Source organism: Hoplias malabaricus, chromosome 6 (genome assembly GCF_029633855.1).
Source record: "Hoplias malabaricus isolate fHopMal1 chromosome 6, fHopMal1.hap1, whole genome shotgun sequence".
NCBI classification, from domain to species: domain Eukaryota; kingdom Metazoa; phylum Chordata; class Actinopteri; order Characiformes; family Erythrinidae; genus Hoplias; species Hoplias malabaricus.
In genome coordinates this window covers 51,583,996-51,610,742 of record NC_089805.1, presented here as the reverse complement: position 1 = coordinate 51,610,742, position 26,747 = coordinate 51,583,996, and the positions used below count along the sequence as shown (strand labels likewise).

The 26,747-nt window shown below is 40.4% G+C and overlaps 1 protein-coding gene across 3 annotated transcripts in view; it reads left to right on the top strand.

Annotated features, from left to right (window-relative positions):
• LOC136699842 (butyrophilin subfamily 3 member A1-like) overlaps nt 1–26,747 on the top strand; it is a 45,097-nt gene that overhangs the window by 3,197 nt on the left and 15,153 nt on the right. Inside the window, exons 2-11 of one of the 3 annotated variants that reach the window (XM_066674868.1) lie at nt 411–470; nt 7,131–7,493; nt 9,874–9,963; nt 12,519–12,684; nt 13,769–13,942; nt 20,565–20,738; nt 21,251–21,424; nt 22,027–22,188; nt 22,618–22,664; nt 23,565–24,308. In XM_066674868.1, coding sequence (XP_066530965.1) covers nt 413–470; nt 7,131–7,493; nt 9,874–9,963; nt 12,519–12,684; nt 13,769–13,942; nt 20,565–20,738; nt 21,251–21,424; nt 22,027–22,188; nt 22,618–22,664; nt 23,565–24,103 — 1,947 coding nt within the window. In that variant the 5' untranslated portion in view covers nt 411–412 and the 3' untranslated portion in view covers nt 24,104–24,308. Of the gene's footprint in view, nt 1–410; nt 471–7,130; nt 7,494–9,873; nt 9,964–12,518; nt 12,685–13,768; nt 13,943–20,564; nt 20,739–21,250; nt 21,425–22,026; nt 22,189–22,617; nt 22,665–23,564; nt 24,309–26,747 lie in introns of those variants that run through there. The other 2 variants (XM_066674869.1, XM_066674870.1) reach the window with 2 other exon arrangements.

Here is a 26,747-nt window from a genome sequence, read left to right as displayed (position 1 = left end):
CCATAGTTACTTAAGCAAGACAATGGCAGACCTCATTCTACACATGCTACATACCCTGGCTTCGTAGACACTTCCAGTGCATGTGTTGGATGTGACTGCAACTCTCAAATCTAAACATATTTGTCCTCAGTTACCAGTTAAATCAAAAATAAACAATACTAAAAAGTTGATGTAACAGTGGGAGACGTGTTGCCCATCAGTGACCAGTGGAGCAGGATATTTCACCTTTCTGAGAGAACACCTCAGGTCTTCATGGGGAAGACTGAGGAGAAGGTCTAGTTAATTTTTTGTACTTATGAACAAAAAAAGAAAAAGATAACAGAAGAACTAAAACTAATCACTGTAAATGTAGAGGTCCTGGAGCTTTAGATTTTGTTCAGCTGATGTGAGAGTCTTAATTTGTTTTTCAGGGATGAAGTTTCTCGTTGTGACAGCTCTCATTCTCTCTGTCTGTAAGGAGACTAGAGCAGGTAAGTGTCCACACTACTGTGTGTGTGTGTGTGTATCAAGGATGAGTCGGCACAAGTAGGATCCCAGTGGGAACTGATTGTTATTAATGGAAACAAAAAATAATCCTTAAATAAGTTTAGAGTTAACACAAAGTAAAGACATAAACATAATAGAAGTGTTCTGATGTCTGGTTGTTACAGACTGTCTAGGTAAGCTGCAACATAATTAATAATAATGAGAAAAAAAATGTCTCCCCCAACTCCTCACACTTCAATCCCACCAGACCAAGAAAACCACACAATGTCACAAGACTCCAGTCTCCTATACAGACTATACACAGACTATAATGGAAGCAAAGAGTCAGGAGTGATCTAAGCCCAAAATAATCAAAACCCCTTTCCACCCAACATATATAACTTACCTAACCAAAAATAATTAAGAAAGAAGATACAAAAACATAACCTAACTCCCTAACATAAACAGAAACAATTTAACCCCTTTTTGGAAAAGAAACAAGGCTACACCCCCTACAGCTTCCAACTTAGTAGGATAACTATTAAGTTAACACTACATTAGGTAGCTGAATCACACACAATAGCATGCCAACATACACACACAAGCCTTAGTCTGGCAGGAAGAAGCAATGGCAAGGAGGAAGAGGAGGAGCTCCTTTCAGTCAACCAGCAGGGCTTTATATCTGTTCCGCCTTAATCCTGTCAGCCAACCAGAGCACGGTTCCAGCAGCAAATCAGCAGCAGCACCTGAGGCATTTACTCAGAGAGTAGAGAAACACAAAACACAAATAAGTCACTAGACGTAACACTGGTTTCCCCTTAACACAATAGAAATTCAGAATTGACAAAGCAAATTCCCAGCAAGTCTTCACATAAAGCACAAACACAGGCTGCAAAGAACAGTACTTGATTCATCCCTTTTAGAAGGAGATGTTGGTGCACAACACAGTGGTGCTTTGACAATATAGTGTTGCTTGAACTGTCTTTACATTGTGTGTGTTGGGAAACACATTTTGTTTTGATACAGGTGTAGGATAGCCTCAGTTTGCCCGTGAGCTAATATGTTTATTAGAGCATTTGCCATCAGGAAATATTCCAAGATATTTATATTCACTCTTGGCATTATTACTAGATCATTATTACATTATTACATTACTAGATCATGTCAGGGGTTTGAATTAAAACAGCATACATTTAGTTTCCTCAGCCTTTTTAAACCTGTTTGATTGTAAAAGCTGAGGGTAAGGGATTGAAAAATGTTTCTGCAGCCCGACCCATACTGTCTCGGTTCAGAATGGTGTCATAAATGTACTTAAGCATATAAAAATACAGTGTCATTAACACTGATATTAAATAATATGTGTGAACACTGAGGGACCCCCATAATCCCTGGAGGTAATTCTGATTTACTGTGTCCCATGGCCACACATTGTTATCTATCTGAGAGAATTTCTAAACCAGCTGGTAGCTCAGTGGTCAAAACTGTAGCAGAATTAGTTATTATTAAATATTATTAATTATTTTTGTGATTGACCTGCTGAAGGGTTTTTGGCCCCAAAATTGAATCTGACCAGAAAGTAAAAATTATGTACAAAACTAATGCATATGCAAATAAATGACCAAGGGTTGGTTTTATCAGCAGAGCTGGTTTATTACATGTAATATCAAATAATGAATATTAAATTAATAAAAGTCACACAGCATCAGGGACCTGGAGGTTGTCGGTTTGAGCCCTGAGTGTGGTGTGTTTTTCCTGTGTTTGCATGGGTTTCATTCTGGTGACTGTCTGTGAGGGGTGTGGTGTGTTCTCGCTGTGTCTGCGTGGGTTTCCACCGGGTGACTGTCTGTGAGGAGTGTGGTGTGTTCTCGCTGTATCTGTGTGGGTTTCCTCTGGGTGACTGTCTGTGAGGAGTGTGGTGTGTTCTCTGTGTCTGTGTGGGTTTCCTCCGGGTGACTGTCTGTGAGAAGTGTGGTGTGTTCTCCCTGTGTCTGCGTGGGTTTCCTCCGGGTGACTGTCTGTGAGGAGTGTGGTGTGTTCTCTCTGTGTCTGTGTGGGTTTCCTCCGGGTGACTGTCTGTGAGAAGTGTGGTGTGTTCTCTGTGTCTGCGTGGGTTTCCTCCGGGTGACTGTCTGTGAGGAGTGTGGTGTGTTCTCTGTGTCTGCGTGGGTTTCCTACGGGTGACTGTCTGTGAGGAGTGTGGTGTGTTCTCTGTGTCTGTGTGGGTTTCCTCCGGGTGACTGTCTGTGAGGAGTGTGGTGTGTTCTCCCTGTGTTTGCGTGGGTGTTCCGTTTTCCTCACATTCATTCCAAAAACACACGTTGGTAGGTGGATTGGAGACTCAAAAATGTCCGTAGGTGTGAGTGTGTGAGAGAATGTGTGAGTCCTGTGAAAGACTGCTGCCCCCTAAAGGGTGTGTTCCTGCCTTGCGCCCAGTGATTTCTGGCAGGCCCTTAACTGGATAAGGGTTACAGAACATGGATGGCTGAAAAAAGACTACTGCAATACCTGAGGGAGAAGGGAGATTAATAACATGAGAGCATTTCTGTATGATAATTTCCCTAAATTCTAAAAGGGAGCTATTGTTTATCCTAGAAAAACACTCCACACCAAACAGAGGAATTCCATGCAGAACATGGAGCCTTCTGGAGCCACTGGCCTGGTTCCGTTGCCACAGCGGTCATCCGCTATTCCTCTTCTTCCCAGAGCGACCACTCTGCAGGAGTCTGTAGCATTCTCATTCGCTGTATCCCTTGGTGAACTGTGGGCACATTTGTCCTGGGCTGCAGATTGGGGCTTTATGTTCTTGTTCCACTAGAGGTCTGAGGATTCTTTCATGTCCAGGGTGTGACTTCCTATTTATCTAATATAAAAGATTAAATAAACATTTAAAAGATAAAAAAACACACGTTGGTAGGTGGATTGGCGACTCAAAAATGTCCGTTGGTGTGAGTGTGTGAGTGAATGTGTGTGTGTGTCTGTGTTGCCCTGTGAAGGACTGGCGCCCCCTCCAGGGAATATTCCCGCCTTGCGCCCAATGATTCCAGGTAGGCTCTGGACCCACCGCGAACTGGATAACGGTTACAGATAATGAATGAATTAATGAATGAAATGTTTACAGTTGCCTTGAGGCAATGGCTAGAAATTAGTTGAACTTCCTGGTTGGAAGTAGATTCACCCTTCTCTTTCATTTAATTTCAATTACAGTGATGAAGTTCCAGGATGGAAGTCCAAGGGAAAACTTCTCTTGTTTCTCTATAATCCTTCTTAAATTTCTTACCACCCACTTACTGCCCCTCTTTACCATTTTACCCACTACCATTTGAAAATGCTTGAGCACCAGCGGTTTTAACTGGGTGTGATGACCAGCTCCTTGGAGGTGTGTTAAAGGCTTGATTGGTCTTGAGGGCCTGAGGGATGAAAATTTCTCACACAATGTAAAATATATTTGTATGTTTCCAGAGTGCTTTCAGACTAGAATCTCCCTGAAGTGGTGACATCACAGATTATTTACAAGCTTCCATTTCAGATTTAACCTTCCCTGCTTCTGTGCACCCCCTGCTCGACATTCATCTCTCTCACCTTTCCATTTCTCTCTGTGGCTGTGTCTGAAACCAAAGTGCCTGACCTGTGTGCCTTGTTGTCTTGCTGTCTCACAAGTTAGTGCCTTAGAAAGCAGCATTTGGGGATTAAGATATTTGTAACTAAGTCACATATGAGACAGGCTTTAAAAGCAGAAATAGTCAACACATTACCAGGACACTAGCACACAGACAGTGCTCGAACTTTGCGAGTTACTCCTCATTGCATGGTTTCCTCATCATGATTTGCCCTCCCAATTTCACCCCTTTCCTATGGCTCCTGCCTTCTGGGCACCTGCCACACTCAAGTTCCTCTGGGTCATTTGGATTCTGTATCTTTCAGTGTTTGGTCTCATGCTGAGTAGCATGGGATTTCTCTCCGTCTCCCTGTTCTCATGTTGCCAAACTTCAGCTCCCTTTTTGGGGCTCCTTATTTTCATTACGTCCATCATCCCTTTACATCACCCTTTCATATTTCACTTCGTCTTACTCACCTTTTCCGCATATGCTGGATACTGGATTGCCATCATTTAATGACCTACATGCCAAGACATCTCATTTTCATTTACACATCTCCTTTCGTAGTTTTGGGAGCATTCATGTTGTCAAAGCCCCCAACTCTGGAATGATCTTCCAGAAAATGTTTGGAACTCAGACACAGTTGCAATCTTCAAATCTAGGCTAAAAACTAATTTGTTAAGTTTATCTTTTGGTAGTTAATGCTCCCCCACAGATAAAGGCGGCAGATCCGGGGGGACCATGGACACAGGGAATTATTATTATTATTATTATTATTATTATTATAGTAAACTGAGACATTGGTGCTTTCGTCCCACCATTTCACGCGATCACTCAGGTTTGTTGAAAGTGGAGCGGAGGGATGCCAGTGTTTCAGGAAGCTCCCATGTCTGTATGTCCTTCTGGTTCTCTCCTTTTAGTTAAAGCTGTCATAGACAGAGTCATTAGCCACACTCTGTAAGTGTTGGAGTTGGTGTGTTCTCCCCGTGTCCACGTGGGTTTCCTCTGGGTGCTCTGGTTTCCTCCCACAGTCCAAAAACACACGTTGGTAGGTGGATTGGCGACTCAAAGGTGTCTGTAGGTGTGAATGTATGTGTGTGTTTGTCTGTGTTGCCCTGTGAAGGACTGTCGCCCCCTCCAGGGTGTATTCCTGCCTTGCGCCCAATGATTCCAGGTAGGCTCTGGACCCACCGCAACCCTGAACTGAATAAGCGGTTACAGATAATGAATGAATGATTTGATTTGATTCATGGCAGCCATTGGTCCACTTCCTGCTGGATTGATGAATTAAGCCATCTCACAATCAACTCTAGTGACTCTATCGTGCTGCACGATCGCTACCCCTTTGACACTGCAGGACACTGGGGACCTGTATATTCCAAAGCCGCCCTGAACTCCTGGCCAAAAGTTTTATCTGAGTGTGGCTCCCCACTTCAGTCTTCATGGGCATGGTCCAAACTAGCAAAAAACAAGATTTTTAGTCTAAATATCCATGGAGAAGTATCTTGAGCTGATAATAATTTAAGTTGTATATGTTTGCTAAAAAGTAAAATGAATGAAAATTAAACATAATTTCTCAGACATTAGTCTATCACTGGAAAAAAATGATAGTGATGATGAATAATTTAAAAGAAATCTAAATATCACTAAATGTATGAGATTTAATGAGTTTACAATCAAGGCAGATTTAAATAATCTGAGTGAACTGTGTGACTTCACTGGCAGTCATCCATGCTGGCAGCATCCACAGTGTGCTATATTCATTTAATCAAAGATAAATGTTACACACCATATTAATGCCACAGTAACAGGCAGTGACTCTGAATTTATCTCTACCTGTGTCTCTGGTAAAGATTTAGAGTTGAGTTATAGCACTGAAACTGATCTTTGCAGTCTAACTATATATAGGAATAAACAGTTATATAAATAAAATATATATTTAAGATATATTGCAGATATGTGATAAATTCATTATTCATATTTGCCTTATTAAATATAAGTTAATGGCACAGTGCTGCTGTTATCATTCTTTACATTTTTTAACAGAAGTGAGAGAATTCAAGGCATGGCTAAAAACATCAAAATCAGATTGAGATTAAGAGTGTTATGCTTTTCCCTTGAGTCACCAGGGGCCTGTAACAACTTGAGAACATTTTCATCATTTTATTTTGATGTAAAATTAGTTGGTGTTAAGGGACAGTGAGCCAATGGAAAAGCAAAAGGAAAAGGCTGAAGAGGGAAAAATGGTAACAAACCAGTGATGAGGAAATACTTGCAGTCTGATTATACTGAACTACTAGAGGCCTGTACACAAATCTCTGCCTCCACAATCATTAAACTACTGCAAAAAACGTAATGTTGTTGGATAACTAGCTAAATTATTAAAGCATAAAACAATGACATAGGCCAGTGCAGTTCGAGGACAACTTAGTCACAATCCAAGATTCAAAAACCAGAAACACTAACACAAGCAGACAATACAAATTATATTACCCAAAAAGGTACTCTAAAACATACATGTAAACAGATGCTGATACACAGAGAAACCAGATATAACAGGATTGTTCAGTAATACTTAGAGAACCATGGCAAAACTATGCACTGATTCAAGCCATCAGTCAACATGGTGTGATTCCCCAGGGGATTCTAGGAAATTAACTTCCTGTGGTTAGCAGGAGCAAGAAGAGAAGACAAAGTTTAAATGTAAAGTATAGGATGATTTGCTAAAGTCTTAGAAGATTACTTAAAAAAGTAATTGTTTTAGAATTTAAAATAAAATTGCTAGATAAAGTAGATTACATAACTATTTAAAATATTGTACTCTGATTAAAGGGTATTGATAACTCTCGTACCTCATAGTCTTGTACCTCAAATGAAGTTTGGATAACTGATTTTCTGAGCTGTAAAGGGAATTGGGAAAAATAAACACAAAGCACTGGTGAGAAAAATTGTGGAGTTTGAATAAATCAAACCATTATTTTAATCATATCCTGCAGCAGGGAGAGACTACTACTTTGGAAGAAGATTGTGAACATTGTATTAAATTATATTCACTTCTTTATCTTTCAGAGCAATTTATAGTAGTTTGTCCAGACACTCCTATAGTTGGTGAAGCTGGTGAAGACCTGGTTCTGCCCTGTTCAATCCAACCCAGAGACAATGCTGAATCTATGACAGTGGAATGGATCAGACTAGAGCTGACTCAGGCTGACACAATTGTCCATCTGTATGAAGGTTATGAAGACATGAATGATCGGCAGATGGAGTCATACAGAGGGAGGACATCTCTGTTTAAAGAAGAGCTGAGAAAAGGAAACACATCATTGAAACTCTCAGCAGTTCGAGCTTCTGATGAAGGACTTTACCAGTGTTATGTAGAGGACACATCAAAATCCTGGTTTGAAAAAAACACTCTTCATGTAAAAGTAAAAGGTAAGAATCATCCATTTCCAGACATCCCACCCTGCAAAATCAAATTTCAGAAAGGTATCCTTAAGAGCCTCCTCTCCCCCACAACCCTCAAACTTGCAGCAGTCTGTCAATGAACTTGTTCAATTTGCAAGATATCAGATTATATATTTGTCTTATGTAATGCTTTGTAACACTTAACTGACATTAGACAGTTACTAGACTTCTAATAGACAGTGTTTTTATTCTCATTAAAGGAAAGAAAAAATCTAATTGAGGTTATGTAATGATATTTTCTGAGTAGACCCATGCCTGAACCCCTCCCCTCTGCCTTATACAGTGGGGCAATAAAGTAAAGTATCAGCCACGGATTGTGAAAGTTCCCCTACTTGGAAAGATTAGAGAGGTCTGTAATCATAGGTACACTTCAACTATGAGAGACAAAATAAGAAAAAAAAAATCCAGGAAATCACATTGTATTGTAAAGAATTTATTTGTAAATTATGCTGGGAAATAAGTATTTGGTGACCCACAAACAAGCAATATTTCTGGGTCTCACAGACCTGTAACTCCTTCAAGGAGCTCTTCTGTCCTCCACTTACTTGTATAAAAGACACCTGTCCACAGCCTTAAACAGTCAGACTCAAAAATCAACTCTGGCCAAGACCAAAAAGCTGTCGAAGGACACCAGATAAATGTAGACCTGCACCAGGCTGGGAAGAGTGAATCTACAATAGGCAAGTAGGTTGGTGTGAATAAATCAACTGTGGGAGCAATTGTAAGAAAATGGAAAACATACAAGACCATTGATAATTTCCCTCGATCTGAGGCCCCATGCACGATTTCATCCCTTGGGGTCAAAATGATCAAGAAATACACGGAGGGACCTGAAGAATGACCTGCGGAGAGCTGGGACCAAAGTAACAAAAGCTACCATCAGTAACACACTACGCCGAGAGGGACTCAAATACTGCAGTGCCAGGCGTGTCCCCCTGCTTAAGCCAGTACATGTCCAGGCCCATCTGAAATTTGCCAGAGAACATATGAAGAGGATTGGGAGAATATCATGTGGTCAGATGAACCCAAAATGGAACTTTTTGTAAAAACTCAACTCGTGGTGTTTGGAGGAAGAAGAATGTTGCGTTGCATCCCAAGAAAACCACACCTACTGTGAAGCATGGGTGTGGAAATGTTATGCTTTGGGGCTGTTTTTCTGCAAAGGGGACAGGACAACTGATCCGTGTTAAGGGAAGAATGAACGGGACCATGTATCATGAGATTTTAATCCAAAACCTCCTTCCATCAATAAGAGCATTGAAAATGGAATGGAGCTGGGTTTTCCAGCAGAACAATGATCCCAAACATGTTGTGTGTGCAAAGAAGGAGTTGTAAAAATAAAAATACAAATAAGTTCTTTAAAAATCCTACAGTGTGATTTCCTGGTTTTAATTCCTCATTTTGTCTCTCATAGTTGAAATGTGCCTATGATGAAAATTATAGACCTCTCTCATCTTTCTAAGTAGGAGAACACAATCAGTGGCTGACTAAATACTCTTTTGCCCCACTGTAAACACCAAATACATGCATAATTTCTGCATTTGACAAACTTGCATTCACCCCCACCCTTCATGTATTTATGATTCCCATGACCTGTAGGAAAAGTGCAGGTATTCAAGCTTGTAAGTCCAGTGTGGCACAAAAGCGTATGAAAAGTGTGTTTGTGTCTCTGACAAGTGAAATCTCACTGTTGAATATATTTCTGCAAAAATTCTAATTACTCAAACACAACATTTTCTTCCAGCTACAAGATCTTTTTACACATGTGCAGATTATAGAAGAAGAAACACCCTTATTTATTCCCTTTGGGAAATTTCTTCACTGCATTTGACCCATCATTAGCAGTGAACACATAAACACATACTAGTAAGCAATTCTTAACACACACTAGGAGGAATGAGCACACGCGCGCACACACACACACACAGAGCAGGGGGCTGTGACCACCTCGCCACCCAGGGGGCAGTTTGGGAGTTATGTGCCTTTCTCAAGGGCATTTCAGTCATGAATTTCTCTTGCCGGTCCCTGGAACTGAACCGGTGAGCCATGGCTGCACCCATATCCAGGTGTGCAAGGCTTTTTCAAACATATATAAAATATTTCTACAGTAGCAACAGCGTGGCCAAATGTCATATTTACTGATAATTATTTATGTACAGACACTAGAGATTGCATCAAAACAGTTTAACAGGAAAAAAAACATATATATTAAAATATTAATATATATTAAAATGTGTGGTTTCACGTTACTGGTTCTCATCACTGCACTGTAAAAACATACACCACTTGTTCATTACAGTCAGTTACTCTGCCTTTGTGCAGTTAACATTTCTCTGTTGTGTTTCAGGAAGAGTTTATCATTTTTGGAAGATTGCCATCATCTGTGTTTCAGTTGCTGTTATTGTATTAGCAGTGTTTACAGTGTGGATGGCGAAAGGTAAATCTGAACACATTCAGCATATTATAAAATCTAAACAGTTAAAACACTCTGGCAGACACTGCATGTTTAATCTTGTGTGTGAACAGAAAATACTCTGGTGTGTTTATGGCATTGTGTATTCTTCTTCCAGCCCTGACTTTTTTCCGTTTTCTTCCGAACATTAGTGACTCCCAGTGTTCCCAGTTTTGAGACTTTTCAGTTTTATTTTCAGTGACTTGATTTTCTAGTTTAATTTCAGTCCATCATTTTGCAGCTGATACAGCAAGACATTTTCAGAGCCACCCAGTGTTAATGATGTTACACATTCCTCAGAGTCAGAGCTCCACAACTGAGTTTTCAGGCAAAGCAAAGCCCGTTTATTCATGTAGTACCTTACATAAAAGGGCAATACAAAGTGCTCTACAAGGTCAAAAGAAACAGTAAAAACAAACTAAGAGCCAGAATAAAGATCATTGTTCATTTAAACAATTAAAATAGTGCAATACAAGAGTAATAGAAAACATGATTAAAATAATTCAAACAATTAAAAGGATTCTAAAAAGTGCTCTTACAGAATAAAAGTGCAGTGTGTTTTAAACTGAGCTGTATCTGCTCAAACAGGAATGTTTCAGACTTGAATTAAGTGTCTAAAGTCGGTGCTCTTCTAATATTCTCACTCAGCTGGTTCCATTTAAGAGCGGCGCCGGAACTAAACAATGCCTCTCCATGTTTAGTTTTGACCTGACGCAGGACTAACTGACTAGTTCCTAAAGATCTGAGAGCTGTGCTCGGCTCATATCTCTGTAGCAGATCTGATTAATACACTGGTCCTACCCCATTAAGACATTTATAGACCAGTAATAAAGAAAGGTATCAGTTTCCCCTACAAAAAACTGTCTGTGTTTAATTCAGTATGGTCTGAAGGTTTGAAGACCACAGTTGGATACTGGTTTTGGGCCTTGTCTCTTGCATTTAGAGATTTCTCTGGATTCTGACATGGATATCTAACCCTAGATAGATGACAACTATGTCATTGTTCTGTACAGATACGAAACAGTGAAATGCAGTTAGCATCTACCAGATGTGCAAATAGGAACATGGTGGGAAAAAAGGTACTATGGGCCAATAACAGATAGTGTGCAAATATAGCAGTAAAGCGCAATAGTAAAATATTAATACATAAAAAATATTTTGATAACAAATATAGTTAAATAAGTCCAGTTTGTATTATGAGGCAGTGGTGTAACTAATGTGGAATGGAGCAGACTGTTTCCGATACAGATTCTCCTGTATCTCCTCCCCAAGGGCAGGTGGTTATACAGTGAGTGGCTTGTGTGAAAGAAGTCCCTGATGATGCTGCATGTTCTTCATAAACAGTGCTGGCAGTGAAGGTCGCTGATAGCAGGTAGTTGTCGGTGATGTGCTAAGCAAGCTTCACCATCCTTTGTAGGGCCGTCCTGTCAGCCACAGTAGAGCTTCCATACCACACAATCAATGTTTGTCAGTACGCTCTCAATAATGCATCTGTAAAAGTGTAAGTAAATGAGGAGATAGAAGACGTTCCCCTAACGGAATGAACATACTCTAACATACTCTAAAACACAGCAGCAATTCAGAGTCATCCACGGCCTCTGCTGCATCTGTACTCCAAGCTGGACTTAAAGTAACACCGGCAGAACTCCCCCTCTCAAATTTCCCCTGCTTACTAACTGGGCCCTTCCAGACCTCCTTAATCTCCTGTTTAGGAGCAGAGCGAGGGACACTAACAGAAAAGAAATCTGCTATCAAAAGCAAATTGACTATACAGCACAAAAAAAACACTGCCAAAGTGGGGCAAAAAGCTAACAGACAAATCAAAACTAGCCATCTTCAGGTTGGTCTAGGTATACACAAAAACACACACCCACTCCCCAAACAAACGGCAGCCAACTCTATTCTGGTGACACACACACACACTGTTACAAAAACATAAATCTAGCGTCAGGAGCCAAAAGGGGCAAAACAAACTCGTAGTCGAAGTACAAATGGCACAAAGTCAAAACCAAGAAAACACAGAATTCAAAATATACAACAAAGTCACAAACACAAAAGAGCACAAGCACAACTGGCTAGCATCGTACACAGACATCTTTATGATTCCTGCCAAGATGACGTACAGGAAACAGCGACAGACAGAACACATGGACTGGAGTGTGGAACATTCTACCTCAGCTCTGTTGATCTGTACAGGAATGTTTTGGTGTTTGGATTTCCTATAGTCAGTGAGCTCTTTGGTCTTCTCTGTGTTGAGGTGATGAAGCCCCACATGCTTAATTTAAAATAGTAAAGAACTGTTATTCTTTAAATGTTGCACTATTTTACCCCTAAAATATTTCAGTTGTATTCTACTGAATATGTAAGATTTAACATAAACATTATGAAATCATTTATTTAATTTTAATTATTTAGACCAGAATAACCTGGTATTTTAACAGGATGATTAGATTTGTATCCATTGTACTGTATAAATTACTATACAAAGAACACTATGAATATTGGCAACAGCATCTCACACTGTCTGTCTCCATTTATAGACAGATGCTCCAACAAGCAGCTGTCTCCTGCAGAGTGCTCAGCCATAGCCTACCTCCGTCTCCATTCAGATAACAGGAGGAAGGAGCTGAACCTGAAGAAATACAACACATCAGACAAGGGCTACCAGAGACTCATCCCAGCTATCTCTAACTGCAGAACAGCTCGGTGAGTGTCACCTACAGATCATTAACTAATGGAGACACAGACCAGTGAAAGAATATTATACCAACCTCCCTCTGGATTTTGGAAGAACATCAGTCATCCCTTTCTGTAGATTACAGATTCTCTTTCAGTTCCTCACCTTTCCTCCCACAGACACAAAGAATATTTAGTGCCCTCTGATACACCTGTATCCACTGTGTTCTTGCTGCAGGTCAAAGGCCCCTCCTGTTCAGGCCATTGTCCAGTCTGCCTCTGAATGTGGACACTAACAGAAAAACTGCAGAATGATAATAAACCTCTCTGTAGTTTTATTTTCTAAACAGTGTTCCAGAAATATAAACTCTGTCTCACTCTTAACTCCCCTGTCTCTAAAGATCATATAGAATATTCCACATGGGTTTAATGAATAGTGGGTTGCAGAGCTGTAACTTCACTTAAGGCAGGATGGGCAATTAGTCTTTATCAATCCCCTTATAGAGATACACACTTATAATTCTACATCATGCAAATTATGTTGTTTTGTGTAGTGTACAAATGAGCTGTGTTCTCATTTAAATCAGTGGAGTCTGGAGGGAGAGTTTAGGTTATGGATTGAGAGATTTCATTTTCTGTGGCAACTGAGCTATATTGGATCATGAGCCACGCTGTGAAGACAACATCAGATCTTCACTCAGCACAAGAAGATTCATGACTGAATTTTACAAACTTCCAGACTTCGTAAAATTCACTGAGGAAAGGAAGCATATGGTAACCCAGGCTCTTGGCAAATCACAACTGTACAACTACAAAACATCTTTCCTATTTCTCTTAGCAGTTGTGAATGTTGGATGTTACAGAAAACAATGAATCTGTTCTGTAAAAGGAACCTGGAAACAGACACAAAAACAGGACTGAAGTGTCTTACACTGCCCACAGCAGATCACCTATGGCATTCTCACAAACTACATTCCTAAGTCACCTATCCTCAAGTTGTCTGGAAAGGTTGCAAGTGGAGGGAAGAAAGCATCTGCTGTTAAGAACAAAACATCTGGGGCCCTCAGTTTGCTAGACATTACTTCCAATCAAAAACGTTTGCTCTCTCTTGTAGATTAGCTGGCTGTAATCTCTCTGAACAGTCCATCACTACCTTGGCTGCAGCTCTACAATCAGTGAACTGCTCTCTGAGAGAACTGGACCTCAGTAAAAATGACCTGAGGGATTCAGGGGTGGAGAAGATCTCTGCTGCACTGTATAGTCCACACTGTAAACTGGAGGCTCTCAGGTAAGTACTATGAATTTATTATTGAGTGCAAAGTCTATCTTTTCCTATACATGTTCCTATATAAACTCTGTAAAGTGACTGAGTATTCCAATTTACATAAACTGGACCCATAACTTGGCTCAAGTAACATAACTCATGCACGGTATTTTTTTGTGAATTAACTCAAGTGCAGAATAAACAGAAAACTGAAAAAAACACAAAAGACTAAAAAGGTAAATCAATATAAAGCTCAGCCCAAATCCTGGGAGCAGAAAACTTGAGAACAGGGGACTTTCCAAAGTAAGGAGAGAAAAGGCAGCAAAATAAACAAAAACAAATGTGCTAAACAACAGCTGGCATGACAAAAATAACTAGAATCTCAGAGATTAGAGGAAAGACAAAAGGCTCAAGAACAATAAGAACGAGATTGAGCAGTCCAAAGAGTTGGCAGGAAAGAGATCCAGAACACACAAGGGACTTTACCAAAATTACCAGCTAGGCTTGTACGGCTTGAAAAGAGAAACCAAATATTGAGATGTGTGTTGCCTTCCTTTAAGTAGGAGAGGAGCAGGTGTTGCTGATTTCTCTTAATTCTGGTGTGGTAGCTCCATGTCTCCCTTTTGTGGGTGGGAGTGGCCTAGTGGGCAACCGGACCCCTATCTGGACATTTACAGAAGCATGTTTTTGAGGAAATGTGTTTGTGCTGTCTTGTGGTAAACGTTGACTGGAAGACAGGCAGACAAGCATACCCAACTTGAGCAGTTCTTCCCCAGCATCATATCAGACAGACATTATGTCTGATATTTGACTTTAGGTTATTGAAGATTTAAAGCATTTTAAGAATTATTAGAATGAGGTGTAGCTTCAGAATTAGAACAATTGTTGTTCAGAACTTTTCAGGAAAGCAGAACATTAAGCCAATGAGAAACACTGCTCCAGAGATCCTTCATATATTAGTTCTCTGTTCTTCACTCTGACCTTTTTACATTTCATATACTGGTGGTAATAAAAACATCAAAACCACAAAGCCTCTTTTTTGTTGATCTGCACAGCCGTGTTTCCATATTTAGATAAACTACATTTGTTTATGTTACTGTCTGAACCTTGGCCTGAGGTATGAGGTCATTCAACAGACCTCCCACACTCCTCTGTATCATCACCATCTTCCTTGAATCTGTCTCACAAAAAATGAGCTGACACATTGACACACAAAGGCTATTGGAAAGCTAAAAATATATTTTTGTTACATAAAAATACTTTGTAAAATTGTGTAAATGTGTTTTGCTGCTCTAAAGAACAGATTGAATTTTGTGAATATTTATCATAATTATTAAGCATTTGTGTGGTAGATGCACTACATCTATGAAATGAAACAAAAATACTTAGTTCTTACAGTAGTCCACCACCGAGTGCGGGAATTGCCACCCCAACAAGCACTGACAACCTTGCAGCCACAGCTCCATTCAGCCGCCTCCACAATGAATGTCTGGAACATGGCCCAGTCAGACTCAATGTCACTGGCCTCTCCCGGGATGCAGTTGAAGCTCTGCTGGATGTGGGAGTTGAATATCTTTCTGACAGGTTCCTCTGCCAAAGGTTTCCAGCAAACCCTCAGCACCAATTTAGGTCTGTCTGGCATCCTCCCCCACCATCTGATCCAAATCACCACCAGGTGGTGATCAGTTGACAGCTCAGCACCTCTCTTCATCCGAGTGTCCAGAACATATGGCTGCAGGTCTGATCAAACAACTATAAAGTTGATCATCGGAAAACGGTGTAGGGTATCCTGATGCCAGGTGTACTTGTGGACACCCTTATGCTCGAACATGGTGTTTGTAATGGACAAACTGTGACGGGCACAAAAATAACTGAACACCACTCAGGTTCAGATCAGCGGGGCCATTCCTCCTAATCACACCCCTCCAGGTCTCACTGTCATTACCCACATAAGTGTTGAAGTCCCCCAGCAGAACAATGTAGTCTCAAGAATGAGTACTCTCCAGCACCCCCTATAGGGTCCCCAAGAAGGCTTGGTACTCTGAACTGCTGTTCAGTGCATAAGCACAAACAACCGTCAGAGCCCTTTCCCCAACCCGAAGGCACAGGGAAATTACCCTCTCATCCACTGGGGTAAACCCCAATGTACAGGCGCTAAGACAGGGGGCTATGAGTAAACCCACTCCTGCCTTACACCTCTCACCCTGGGCAACTCCAGAGCGAGAGCATCCAGCCCCTCTCAAGGATATTGGTTCCAGAGCCCATACTGTGTATCGAGGTGAACCCAACTATATCTAGCCGGTACCTCTCAACCTCGCACACCAGCTCAGGCTCTTTTCCCACCTGGTTACATTCCATGTTCCAAGAGCCAGTTTCAGTAACCAAAAATCAGAACACCAGGGCCTCCCGAACTCAGCTGCCACCTGATCCACAAAGTACCAAACCCGGATTACTACCTCTCCCACAGATGGTGGGCCCATGGGAGAGTGGACCCATGTTGCTCCTTGGGGCTGAGCCCGGCCGGATCCCATGAGTGAAAGTCCGGCCACCAGGCACTAACTATTAACTCTACTCCGGCGACGGAAGCTGTGTCCCTGTTTTTAATCTCTTCATCTTGTTCTTTATGGATGGAAGCTTGTTTCTGTATTTGTTTTCATTAGATGACTAAAGAGCCACCTCTTAAGATCATGTATAATATTTGATATGTTCAGCTCTATTAATTTTCCACATGTTTCTATTGTTAGTGAACCCCTAGATTTGCACATTTTATCTAAGGGAATCTAATCCACAAACACTCCACTAAATAAAGCAGTTAACAACCTGGACATAAATCTGGCGACTGTGTCAGAGTCTCAAACACGGACTGAAATATTATTCCAAAGCTTGAGGGCTTTATGTGAAAAGGTTCTTACCTTAGTATTGTAATACTTCCAATTTCATGTAGGGACTCAAGCTATGGCATTCTGGACCAACTACAGTTTTGTAGGCTGTTACTGGAAGATCCAGAATGCAAGACATTGCAATAGTTCAGTCTATGATGATGAAGGCATGAAGTATTTTTTCTGAATTTTGCTTTGTTTGGGCAACAACAATTAGTAGGTCACTGAGGTGGTTAGAAACTTCCACAGTAAGGAAGGTAGCTAGAGTGGATGAGGTTAGCATGAAATTTGCTGGATGCCTTGGATGTTGGAGGGCTGTCATGTCTGACATGTCTTTGTAATTCTGACCTCTGGATTGGAAAACCAGGGTGATGGTCACCATTTTTATAAAAAGTGGAATGGAGTGTACAAACCGGATTCCAAAAAGTTTTGACACTAAACTAATTGTGAATAAAAACTGAATGCAATGATGTGGAGGTGGCAAATGTCAATATTTTATTCATAATAGAACATAGATGACAGATCAAAAGTTTAATCTGAGTAAATGTAACATTTTAAAGGAAAAAATATGTTGATTCAAAATTTCACAGTGTCAACAAATCCCAAAAAAGTTGGGACAAGTAGCAATAAGTGGCTGGAAAAATTGAGCATATAACGAACAGATGGAAGACCAATTAACACTAATTGGGTCAATTGACAACATGATTGGTTATAAAAAGAGCTTCTCAGAGTGTCAGTGTCTCTCTGAAGCCAAGATGGTAAGAGGATCACTAATTCCACCATTGTTGCGCAGAAAGATAGTGCAGCAATACCAGAATGGTGTTACCCAGCGTAAAAAAGCAAAGACTTTTAAGTTATCATCATCAACTGTGCATAACATCATCAAAAAACTCAGAGAATATGGAACAATTGCTGTGCGTAAGGGTCAAGGCCGTAAAACTCTACTGGATGCTCGTGATCTCCGGGCCCTTAAACGTCACTGCACCTCAAACAGGAATGCCACTGTCAAGGAAACAACAGAATAGGCTCAGGAACACTTCCAGAAAGCATTGTCAGTGAACACAATCCACCATGCCATCCGCCGTTGCCAGCTGAAACTCTACAGTGCAAAGAGGAAGCCATTTCTAAGCAAGCTCCACAAACTCAGATGTTTGCACTGGGCCAGGGGTCTTTTAAAATGGAGTGTGGCAAAATGGAAGACTGTTCTGTGGTCAGATGGGTCACGATTTGAAGTTCTTTATGGAACACTGGGATGCCATGTCATCTAGACCAGAGAGGACAAGGATAGCCCAAGTTGTTATCAACGCTCCGTTCAGAAGCCTGAATCACTGATGGTATGGGGTTGCATGAGTTCTTGTGGCATGGGCAGCTTGCATGTCTGGAAAGGCACAATTAAAGCAGAGAACTATGTTCTGGTTCTAGAACAACATATGCTCTCATCTAGATGTCATCTCTTTCAGGGAAGACCCTGCATTTTTCAACAAGATAATGCCACATTCTGCAGAAATCACAACATCATGGCTACGTAGGAGAAGGATCCAGGTACTGAAATGGCCAGCCTGCAGTCCAGATCTTTCACCTATAGAGAACATTTGGCGCATCATAAAGAGGAAGGTGCGACAAAGAAGGCCCAAGACGATTGAACAGTTAGAGGCCTGTATTAGACATGAATGGGAGAGCATTCCTATTTCTAAGAGAAACTGGTCTCCTCTATCCCCAGACAGTCTGTTGAGTGTTGTAAGAAGAAGGGGGGATGTCACACAGTGGTAAAAAATGGCCTTGTCCCAACTTTCTTGATATTTGTTGACACTGTGAAATTTTGAAACGACATATTTTTTCCTTAAAAATATTACATTTACTCAGATTAAACTTTTGATCTGTCATCTATGTTCTATTACAAATAAAATATTGACATTTGCCATCTCCACATCATTGCATTCAATTTTTATTCACAATTAATTTAGTGTCCCAATAATTTAATCACTGCTTACTTACATGCTTTTGGTATATAGTCAAAGCTGAGAGACAGTAATAAATACATACTCAGTTATTTCTGGTAACATTTTCTTTTGTAAACTTGTAAGTATATCTGCACATCAGTAATGTTGAGAAGGGAATTTGAGAAGGGAGAAGGGAAGCAAACTAAAAAGCCTAGCTTTCATGTTGTAGTTGCACTGTATTCAGAAACAGGACTGGCGGCAAAAAAACTGGTTTACTTGGGGCTAACTGTGGTCAGAGCTATTTGTCTAAAACTTCAGTTTTAGTATTCAGTTTACTGTTGAAAAAAATTCTAAATCATTACAAAATATAATAATTGCAATATATATATATATATATATATATATATATAATTTATAGTTAGTTTTATTTAATCATTGCAGTTGATTACATACAAATCAGTTTGGTTTGATAAATTTCATAATTTTACTACTGGTGTTTCAACCTAATCTAATGGAAAGGGGCCATGACAGAGTCTATGGTGATATAACTGACAGTAAATGTATTATGAGAAGAAATGAAAAAAGAGAATGATCAAAATTATTGAAAATATAAGTTGAATGTGTTAATTTTCTGTGGTAGCAGGACAAGACAAACACTGGTACAACTTCAGGAGTGACCTTGGCCAAAACAAACAAACAAATAAACAAAACAAAAACAGCTAAACAAACAAACAAATACCTTCCCTCGCAGTGATATAAAACAAAATTATAATTACTATATAAAAGACTTTAAGTGCTTCATTAATTTCCTGACTACATATAAACATATAAAAACCCTTGTCCCCAAACAAAATGACAGTCAATACCTACACCTGGCACTATATAAAATTTTTACAATAGGTAAAATGACCAAACAAATCAACAGGAACAGCAAAAAAATGAGAAAAGAGGTAACAGAATCAGGGACATGGTATAACACAAGTAAAAAAAAGCACACGTAAACAATACAAAGCAAGGAATTCTTTCCTGATGTGTGTTCCAGTACAGGGCCACTTTAAAGGTTTGCATTACCAAAGCACAGCATAGGGGAATGGCAGGAAAACCAGAGTGTAGCAGGGATTGATGAAACATTGATTGTGTTAGAAATTCGGCATTGAAGAGTCAGGAGACTGGAGTTCGGCGTTGACTGGAGTTTATTTACACATACTCAGGATCATGTATGAGTACAGCTGGATGATCTCAGTCTATCTCAGGATGATTTGAAGTTTGGAAACAGGAGGTTCAGAGGTTTTTTTTTTTCACGTGCATGCAAAAACCACGGGCACAGCTTGGTCATCAGTTTCTCACCATTTCAGTCTATAGTCAGTTCATTCTGTAGCCAATCCAGTCTGTTTTCAGTCCAGTCTGTGACTGTTGCCAGTCCAGTCTCATCCCAACCCTGTCTAACACCAAATATTTTAGAATGGCCTTATATACATTGAAGTAGTGGGGGAAGGGAATTGGAGGAAGAAGAGGAGTTTGAGGAGGGGTAAAGGGGATGATGAATATGATCAAAGAAAGAAAGAGATAAGATAAAGGAAGGAAGGTTAAGAAGAGGTGTGAAAGGAGGGGTATGATATGATTGGTGGGAATGGGGGATGGGACTATGAGAGGGATAACAAAAGGTCACACAAAGATAAAAAAGACCATATAATTTATTTCAATTGGAACACACTGAAAGTGAATTTTAAGGTGTGGGAGAGAAAACACACACAAACAGACAGAGCACATACTACTGGACAGTCCATATGATTTCCTTCTGATATTCTCTCCCATATTGTTTTACAGATTAGTCATCTGTAATCTATCAGTGATGTCATGTGAGTATCTCCTGTCTGCTCTACAATCAGAGACCTGCTGTCTGAGAGAACTGGACCTCACTCACAATGGCCTGCAGGATTCAGGAGTGGAGAAACTCTGTGATGCACTGAACAGTTCACACTGTAAACTAGAGATCCTCAGGTTAGCTTTCTAGGAATTAATTACATGTTTAAAACTAACACCTGAGAACACATTGTAAGGTAATCGTCAAAGACTACTGTGTGATTTAAGCTGCATTACAGATAAAGTTTTAGGACATTCACTCATACAACCACACATTTCTTTTACTTATGTTATATAAAATGATATTGAATGCGAAGGAACAAAATTACTTAAATTATTATTTTCGATAAACTTGTAATGATAAAGTTTAAGTATTATTTTTTAAATTATGCAAAACTGTTATATTACACTGAATAAGACAAAAATAATTAAATTATCATTAATTTCTTATTTTCCATGAAGTTATAAGAAAATAAATAAGTTTCATTTCAGTTTAGTAGGGTGACTAAGACTTTTAAGTGAAAAATAATCAAAAATGTAATCTACCCTATAGTGTCCCAGGCTTATTCTAATGTAAAAACCAGTGAGCCCTGGACATTAAAGGGCTAATTCTGTGTGGGTGTTCTGTAAAATATTTCCTCTGGTTTTAGACTAGCCTTGTGTGATTTGAGGGAAAATTCTTGTGAAAGTCTGGGTTCAGCTCTACAGTCAGAAAACTGCTCTCTGAGAGAACTGGACCTCAGTACCAATGACCTGCAGGATTCAGGAGTGCAGAAGCTCTCTGAAGGACTGAAGAGTCCACACTGTAAACTGGAGATTCTCCGGTAAACATTCATTTCTCAAAGGATCATGTTCAGCTGTTAATCTCAGTGCTTCTATGATATAAATTTTATTATCAAAACAGATTACTAATCCAGTGAACAGAGCCGTCTGTCACAAACAGCTGGTTTTACCGGGTTACTGAACTACTACACACCACTGATTTCCTGTGTTCTTTATGTTCTTCCTGTATTTTAAAAGACTTTACTTTATCTCTAGACATTACCTTTAGATTTAATCATTACATATAATGACAAAATTGTTTTTATTTGAGATAAATTTATACCAGTGAAACAAGTGCAGAGTTCTATGCAGAAAGCTTTAATTTCATTCCAGTGTTGTGTTTGTAACTAGAACATATTTTTTTATTAGGATCTAAATTTAATTACTATTTTTGTGTGTAATGTTTTGTTGTCTTTGTACAAATGTATATTTTTATTTATATTTTATTCTTGTTTATGTATAATTTTAACAAAAGTGAATGTAATTAATGTAATGTAAACATATTGTTAACAATCAGGAATATGTCACAAAATGAGTTTCATTTACGAGATGACATATGTGTAGTTGTGTTTGGTGAATCTTCTTTCACTACATTCTTCTCTAGATTATCTGGTTGTTTAATAACTATGGAAGGCTGTTCTTCTCTGGCTTCAGCTCTGAAATCAAACCCCATCTACCTGAGAGAATTGGATCTGACCTACAATCACCCAGGAGAGTCTGGAGAGAAACTGCTCATTGATACACACTGCAGTCTACAGACTCTCAGGTATGAAGAGAGAAAGACAGAGAGAGAGAGAGAGAGAGAGAGAGAGAGAGAGAGAATCAGATTATGTAAAGAATTGACAGAATAATGCTGAGAGAATACACCTGAGAGTCTCTTACTCTCCAGTATGTTTTTCCAGGTAAAAATATAAAAGCCCTGAGTGCATCTGTGCCACTGATCACCTGTGTCCAGGCCAAAGTCATCCACCTCTCTCCTCCAACACATTTTCAGCAACGTTGTCACTCTCAGCAGTCCCTTCCCACGCCTTTTTCCTTTTACTAATGTCTCCTCTAAAAGCTCTTTGAGAATAAAGGGGACATTAGTATGACCTACTTCCTCCATCTGGACAAAGACCAGCACAAACTCATCAGGACAGATATATTACTTTGGTGTCATCACACTCTGTCCTCTGTGTGTGTGTGTGTGTTTCAGGATGGAGAATTCAGGGCAGAAGTGGATCAAATCCAGTCTGACAAAATGTAAGTATCATGCTCTCCCTCTGTCTTCCACATTCTCTTTTACTTTACCATTTGTTTCCTCTCTCTCCCTTTCTGTCTTTTTACTTCTCTATCTATCAATCTATCATTATTTTTGTCTCTCCCTTAACCTCCCTCCACCTCATTGTCTCTCTTTAACTGAATATGTTCATCATCTTTCATCATCGACATATGAACCTGCGGTCATATAGGCTCCTATATAGTGGGGTACCTTCTGTCATCCTCCTAAAGTGACATGTATAAACCAGAGGTTAGATCCATTGTACTGAACTGTGCATTTCCTCGAAGAGCAACCAAATTCCTATCACACACACATGTTGTTATGTTGTCATGACAGTTTCTGGGTAGATGCCTAAGCACTCTTTTTCTGTATATTATCCAGGACCTGTTCAAACATTTTCATCATACGATTCAGCATGACAACAATTGGGCTGGAATGTTATTGAAACATCACCACAATAAGGTTGTCAAAGCTAGATATGTTATTGCTGCCTGCAGCTACTTATTGTCCATTCCGAAACATGTTACTCTCTGCCACACAAATCACAGCAGTATTACATCATAAATGTGATGCATCTGATACACCAGTGATAGATTTCACAATATTTTCACAATTTTAGCATGGTGCTAACTGGTGATGTGTTTCCAGAAGGGTTAGCATGCTGCTAGCTGGAGACACAAGTCTATCTTAGTCTCAGTTTTACTCTCTTTCTATCACAGTCTCTTTCTCACTCCCTCACTTTGTTCTCTCACCATTCTTCTCCCACTGTCTCCCTTATTGCTTCTCCCACTTTTCTGTTTCTTTCTCTCTCTCTATATCACTCTCACCCTCTGTCTATCAATGATGGTGTGTTCTCTAATGTGTGTTTATTGTGTGTGTAGATGCATGTGATCTCACTCTGGATCCAAACACAGCACATACTACTCTCTCTCTGTCGGCGGGAAACAGGAAGGTGGACTGTGTGGAAGAGAATCTGCTGTATTCAGATCATCCAGAGAGATTTGACTATTGGGCTCAGGTTCTGAGTGTGGAGAGTTTCAGTGGACGCTGTTATTGGGAAGTGGAGTGGAGCGGGGGTGTTTATATCTCCGTGTCGTACAGAGGAATAAGGAGAAAAGGAGGCGGAGCTGAGTGTAGATTTGGACGCAATAAAAACTCCTGGAGTTTGATCTGCTCTGGGAACAGTTTCTCTCTGTTCCACAATAATCAGGAAACTAAGATCCCTGCCCCTCCCTTCCCCTCTAAGAAAGTGGGGGTGTATCTGGACTGGGAGGAGGGCACTCTGTCCTTCTACACCATCCCCCCCAACAAACACACACTCACACACTTACACACACTCACCGCCACATTCACTGAACCCCTGCACACTGGGTTCTGGGTTTGGGGTGGATCATCAGTGCAAGTGTGTGAGGTAGAGTAAACACTGGTCTGTGTGTGTAGTTCCTCTCCTCTTTTTCTTTCTCTACATTACTTTTTCCTATCACATTTTTAAAATATTTTTCTCTTCAGCACGTTTCCTTTTATCTCACTCTTTTCTCTCTCTCTATTCTCACATTTATCTCCCTGTCTTCTCTTTCCATTGTTCCATCTGTATTCTCACCTTTACATCATTTTCTTCCTCTGTCTCTGATTTTAATCTTTCTTTCTCCATTTCTCTCTCATACCTTTTTATACACCTCTTTCTCCTTTCATTCTCTCTCCATCTTGATTCCATTTTTTCCCTTTCTCCCTCTTCCCTTTTTCTCACATGTTCCATAATAATTACACATGAATTTCTGAAACATTGAAACAAATATTTTTTTAAATGTATTTTTAATTTACAAAAGATAAAAATAAATAAAACAATAAAAAAGAAAGTTCATTTTAAATCTCTCTGTTAAATTTATTTAAAAAATTAATTTTCTATTCTAAATTATAAAATGTATGTATGATAAGAGAGAATGTATTTAGATATATTCATCAACACCATTATCTACTACTCATCATGGTCTGGTTTGTGGGGGTAGTCCAAGTAAAGAAACCCAGACCTCCCACTCCCTAGCCACATCTGCCTCTAAGGGTGAGTCCAAACACCCTGCAGAGGAAGCTCATTTCGGCTGCTTTTACCATGTCATTATTTCAGTCATTACCAAAAGCAGATGACCATATGTAAGCATTGGGAAGTAGATTGTGTGGTAAATATTGAGTTATGAAACTGAAAATAGGGCGGCACGGTGGCTCAGCAGGTAGTGTCGCAGTCACACAGATCAAGGGACCTGAAGACTGTGGGTTCGATTCCCATTCCGGGTGACTGTCTGTGAGGACAGTTGTGTTGGTGTGTTCTCCCCGTGTCCGCATGAGTTTCCTCCGGGTGCTGCAGGTGTGCCCTGTGAAGGACTGGTGCTCCAGGGTGTATTCCCACCTTGCGCCCAATGATTCCAGGTAGGAATTGGATAAGCGGTTACAGATAATGAATAAATGAATGAATGGACTCAAAATAAGTTTGTGAGAAGGACCACACCCAGACTCCTCTCTTCTCACATTCTCGTGAAGAAATTCACACAGATGAAACGGTTTCCTGTTCACCACCAGCCCTACTGCTCCTCTTTCACCAATGATTTTGCATCTCAAGGGGGGTCCAGGTTCACTTTTCACTAGCAGAAGCCACCCAGAACCCTAGCCCAAGTCCTTCTGAGTTCCCCTTGCTTGCTCTGCTAACATCAGGCATGGTCCTCACTTTGCAAACAAGAACTTTTGTTTCATCTCAGCTCTCTTTTTAGCACAACGGACCCATAGACAGTCTGCAGTACTGCAGATGCTGCACCAATCCATTTGTAGTTTCATGTGTCCTCACCAATGAACAAGACCAGGTGCAGATGTTATGACTTTTGACATGAACCATTTGTGTCCTCATGAGAAGACTCCACCCACATTCAGTGGACACTCAATAGAAGAGGAGCAAAATATAAAAGATTCTCTGCATGGGAGTCCTACCAACATTACATTATGTCAGGCAGATCTTTACAAAAAGACCAGCTGAAACAAAAGGATGGCAGTCCAGGAGGCTCTGGAAGTCATCATTGATCATGACAGTGGGATAGGAGGATGTGTCTGAAGAGGAAGACTATCTTGAGTTCAATTTTGATTATAATAATTCTGATATTGGGGTTTCACGGTGGCACAGCAGGTAGTGTCTCTGTCACAGCTCCAGGGACCTGGAGGTTGTGTTTGAGTGCCACTCTAGGTGACTGTCTGTGAGTAGTGTGGTGTGTTCTCCCTGTATCGTCGTGGGTTTCCTCCGGGTGACTGTCTGTGAGGAGTGTGGTGTGTTCTCCCTGTGTCTGTGTGGGTTTCCTCCAGGTGACTGTCTGTGAGAAGTGTGGTGTGTTCTCCCCGTGTCCTCGTGGGTTTCCTCTGGGTGACTGTCTATGAGGAGTGTTGTGTGTTCTCCCCGTGTCTGAGTGGGTTTCCTCCGGGTGACTGTCTGTGAGAAGTGTGGTGTGTTCTCCCTGTATCCTCTGGGTGCTTCGGTTTTCTCCCACAGTCCAAAAACACACTCAAGTGTCCATAGGTGTGAGTGAATGTGTGAGTGTGTGTGTCACCCTGGGAAGGACTGGCACCCCCTCAAGGGTGTGTTCCCACCATGCGCCCAGTGATTCAGAGTAGGCTCCGGACCCACCGCGACCCTGAACTGGATAAGCGGTTACAGACAATGAATGAATGACAAATCCTCCGGGGTCTCTGGTTTCCTCCCACAGTCCAAAAACATGGAGGTTACGTGAACTGGCTTTTCTCATAACTGTCCTGGTGTGAGTGAATGAGTGTGTATGTGAAAGAATATCTGTATGTGTGATTGAATGTGTATGTACCCAGGTATGGATCGGCGCCCTTTCCTGGGTGAAACCCTAGTGCCCAATGCAGTCCTCCAGGTGGACAGTCATTCCTGGTTGAGAGTATGGTGTGCGCATTTGGCTGCTGCTTCTTGCCAGTGTGTGTGTGGATCGAATGATGAGTGTTGATTGTAAAGCATCCTTGGGTTTCTAGAAAGGCGCTATATAAGTGTAACGTTAAATAAAACACATTTA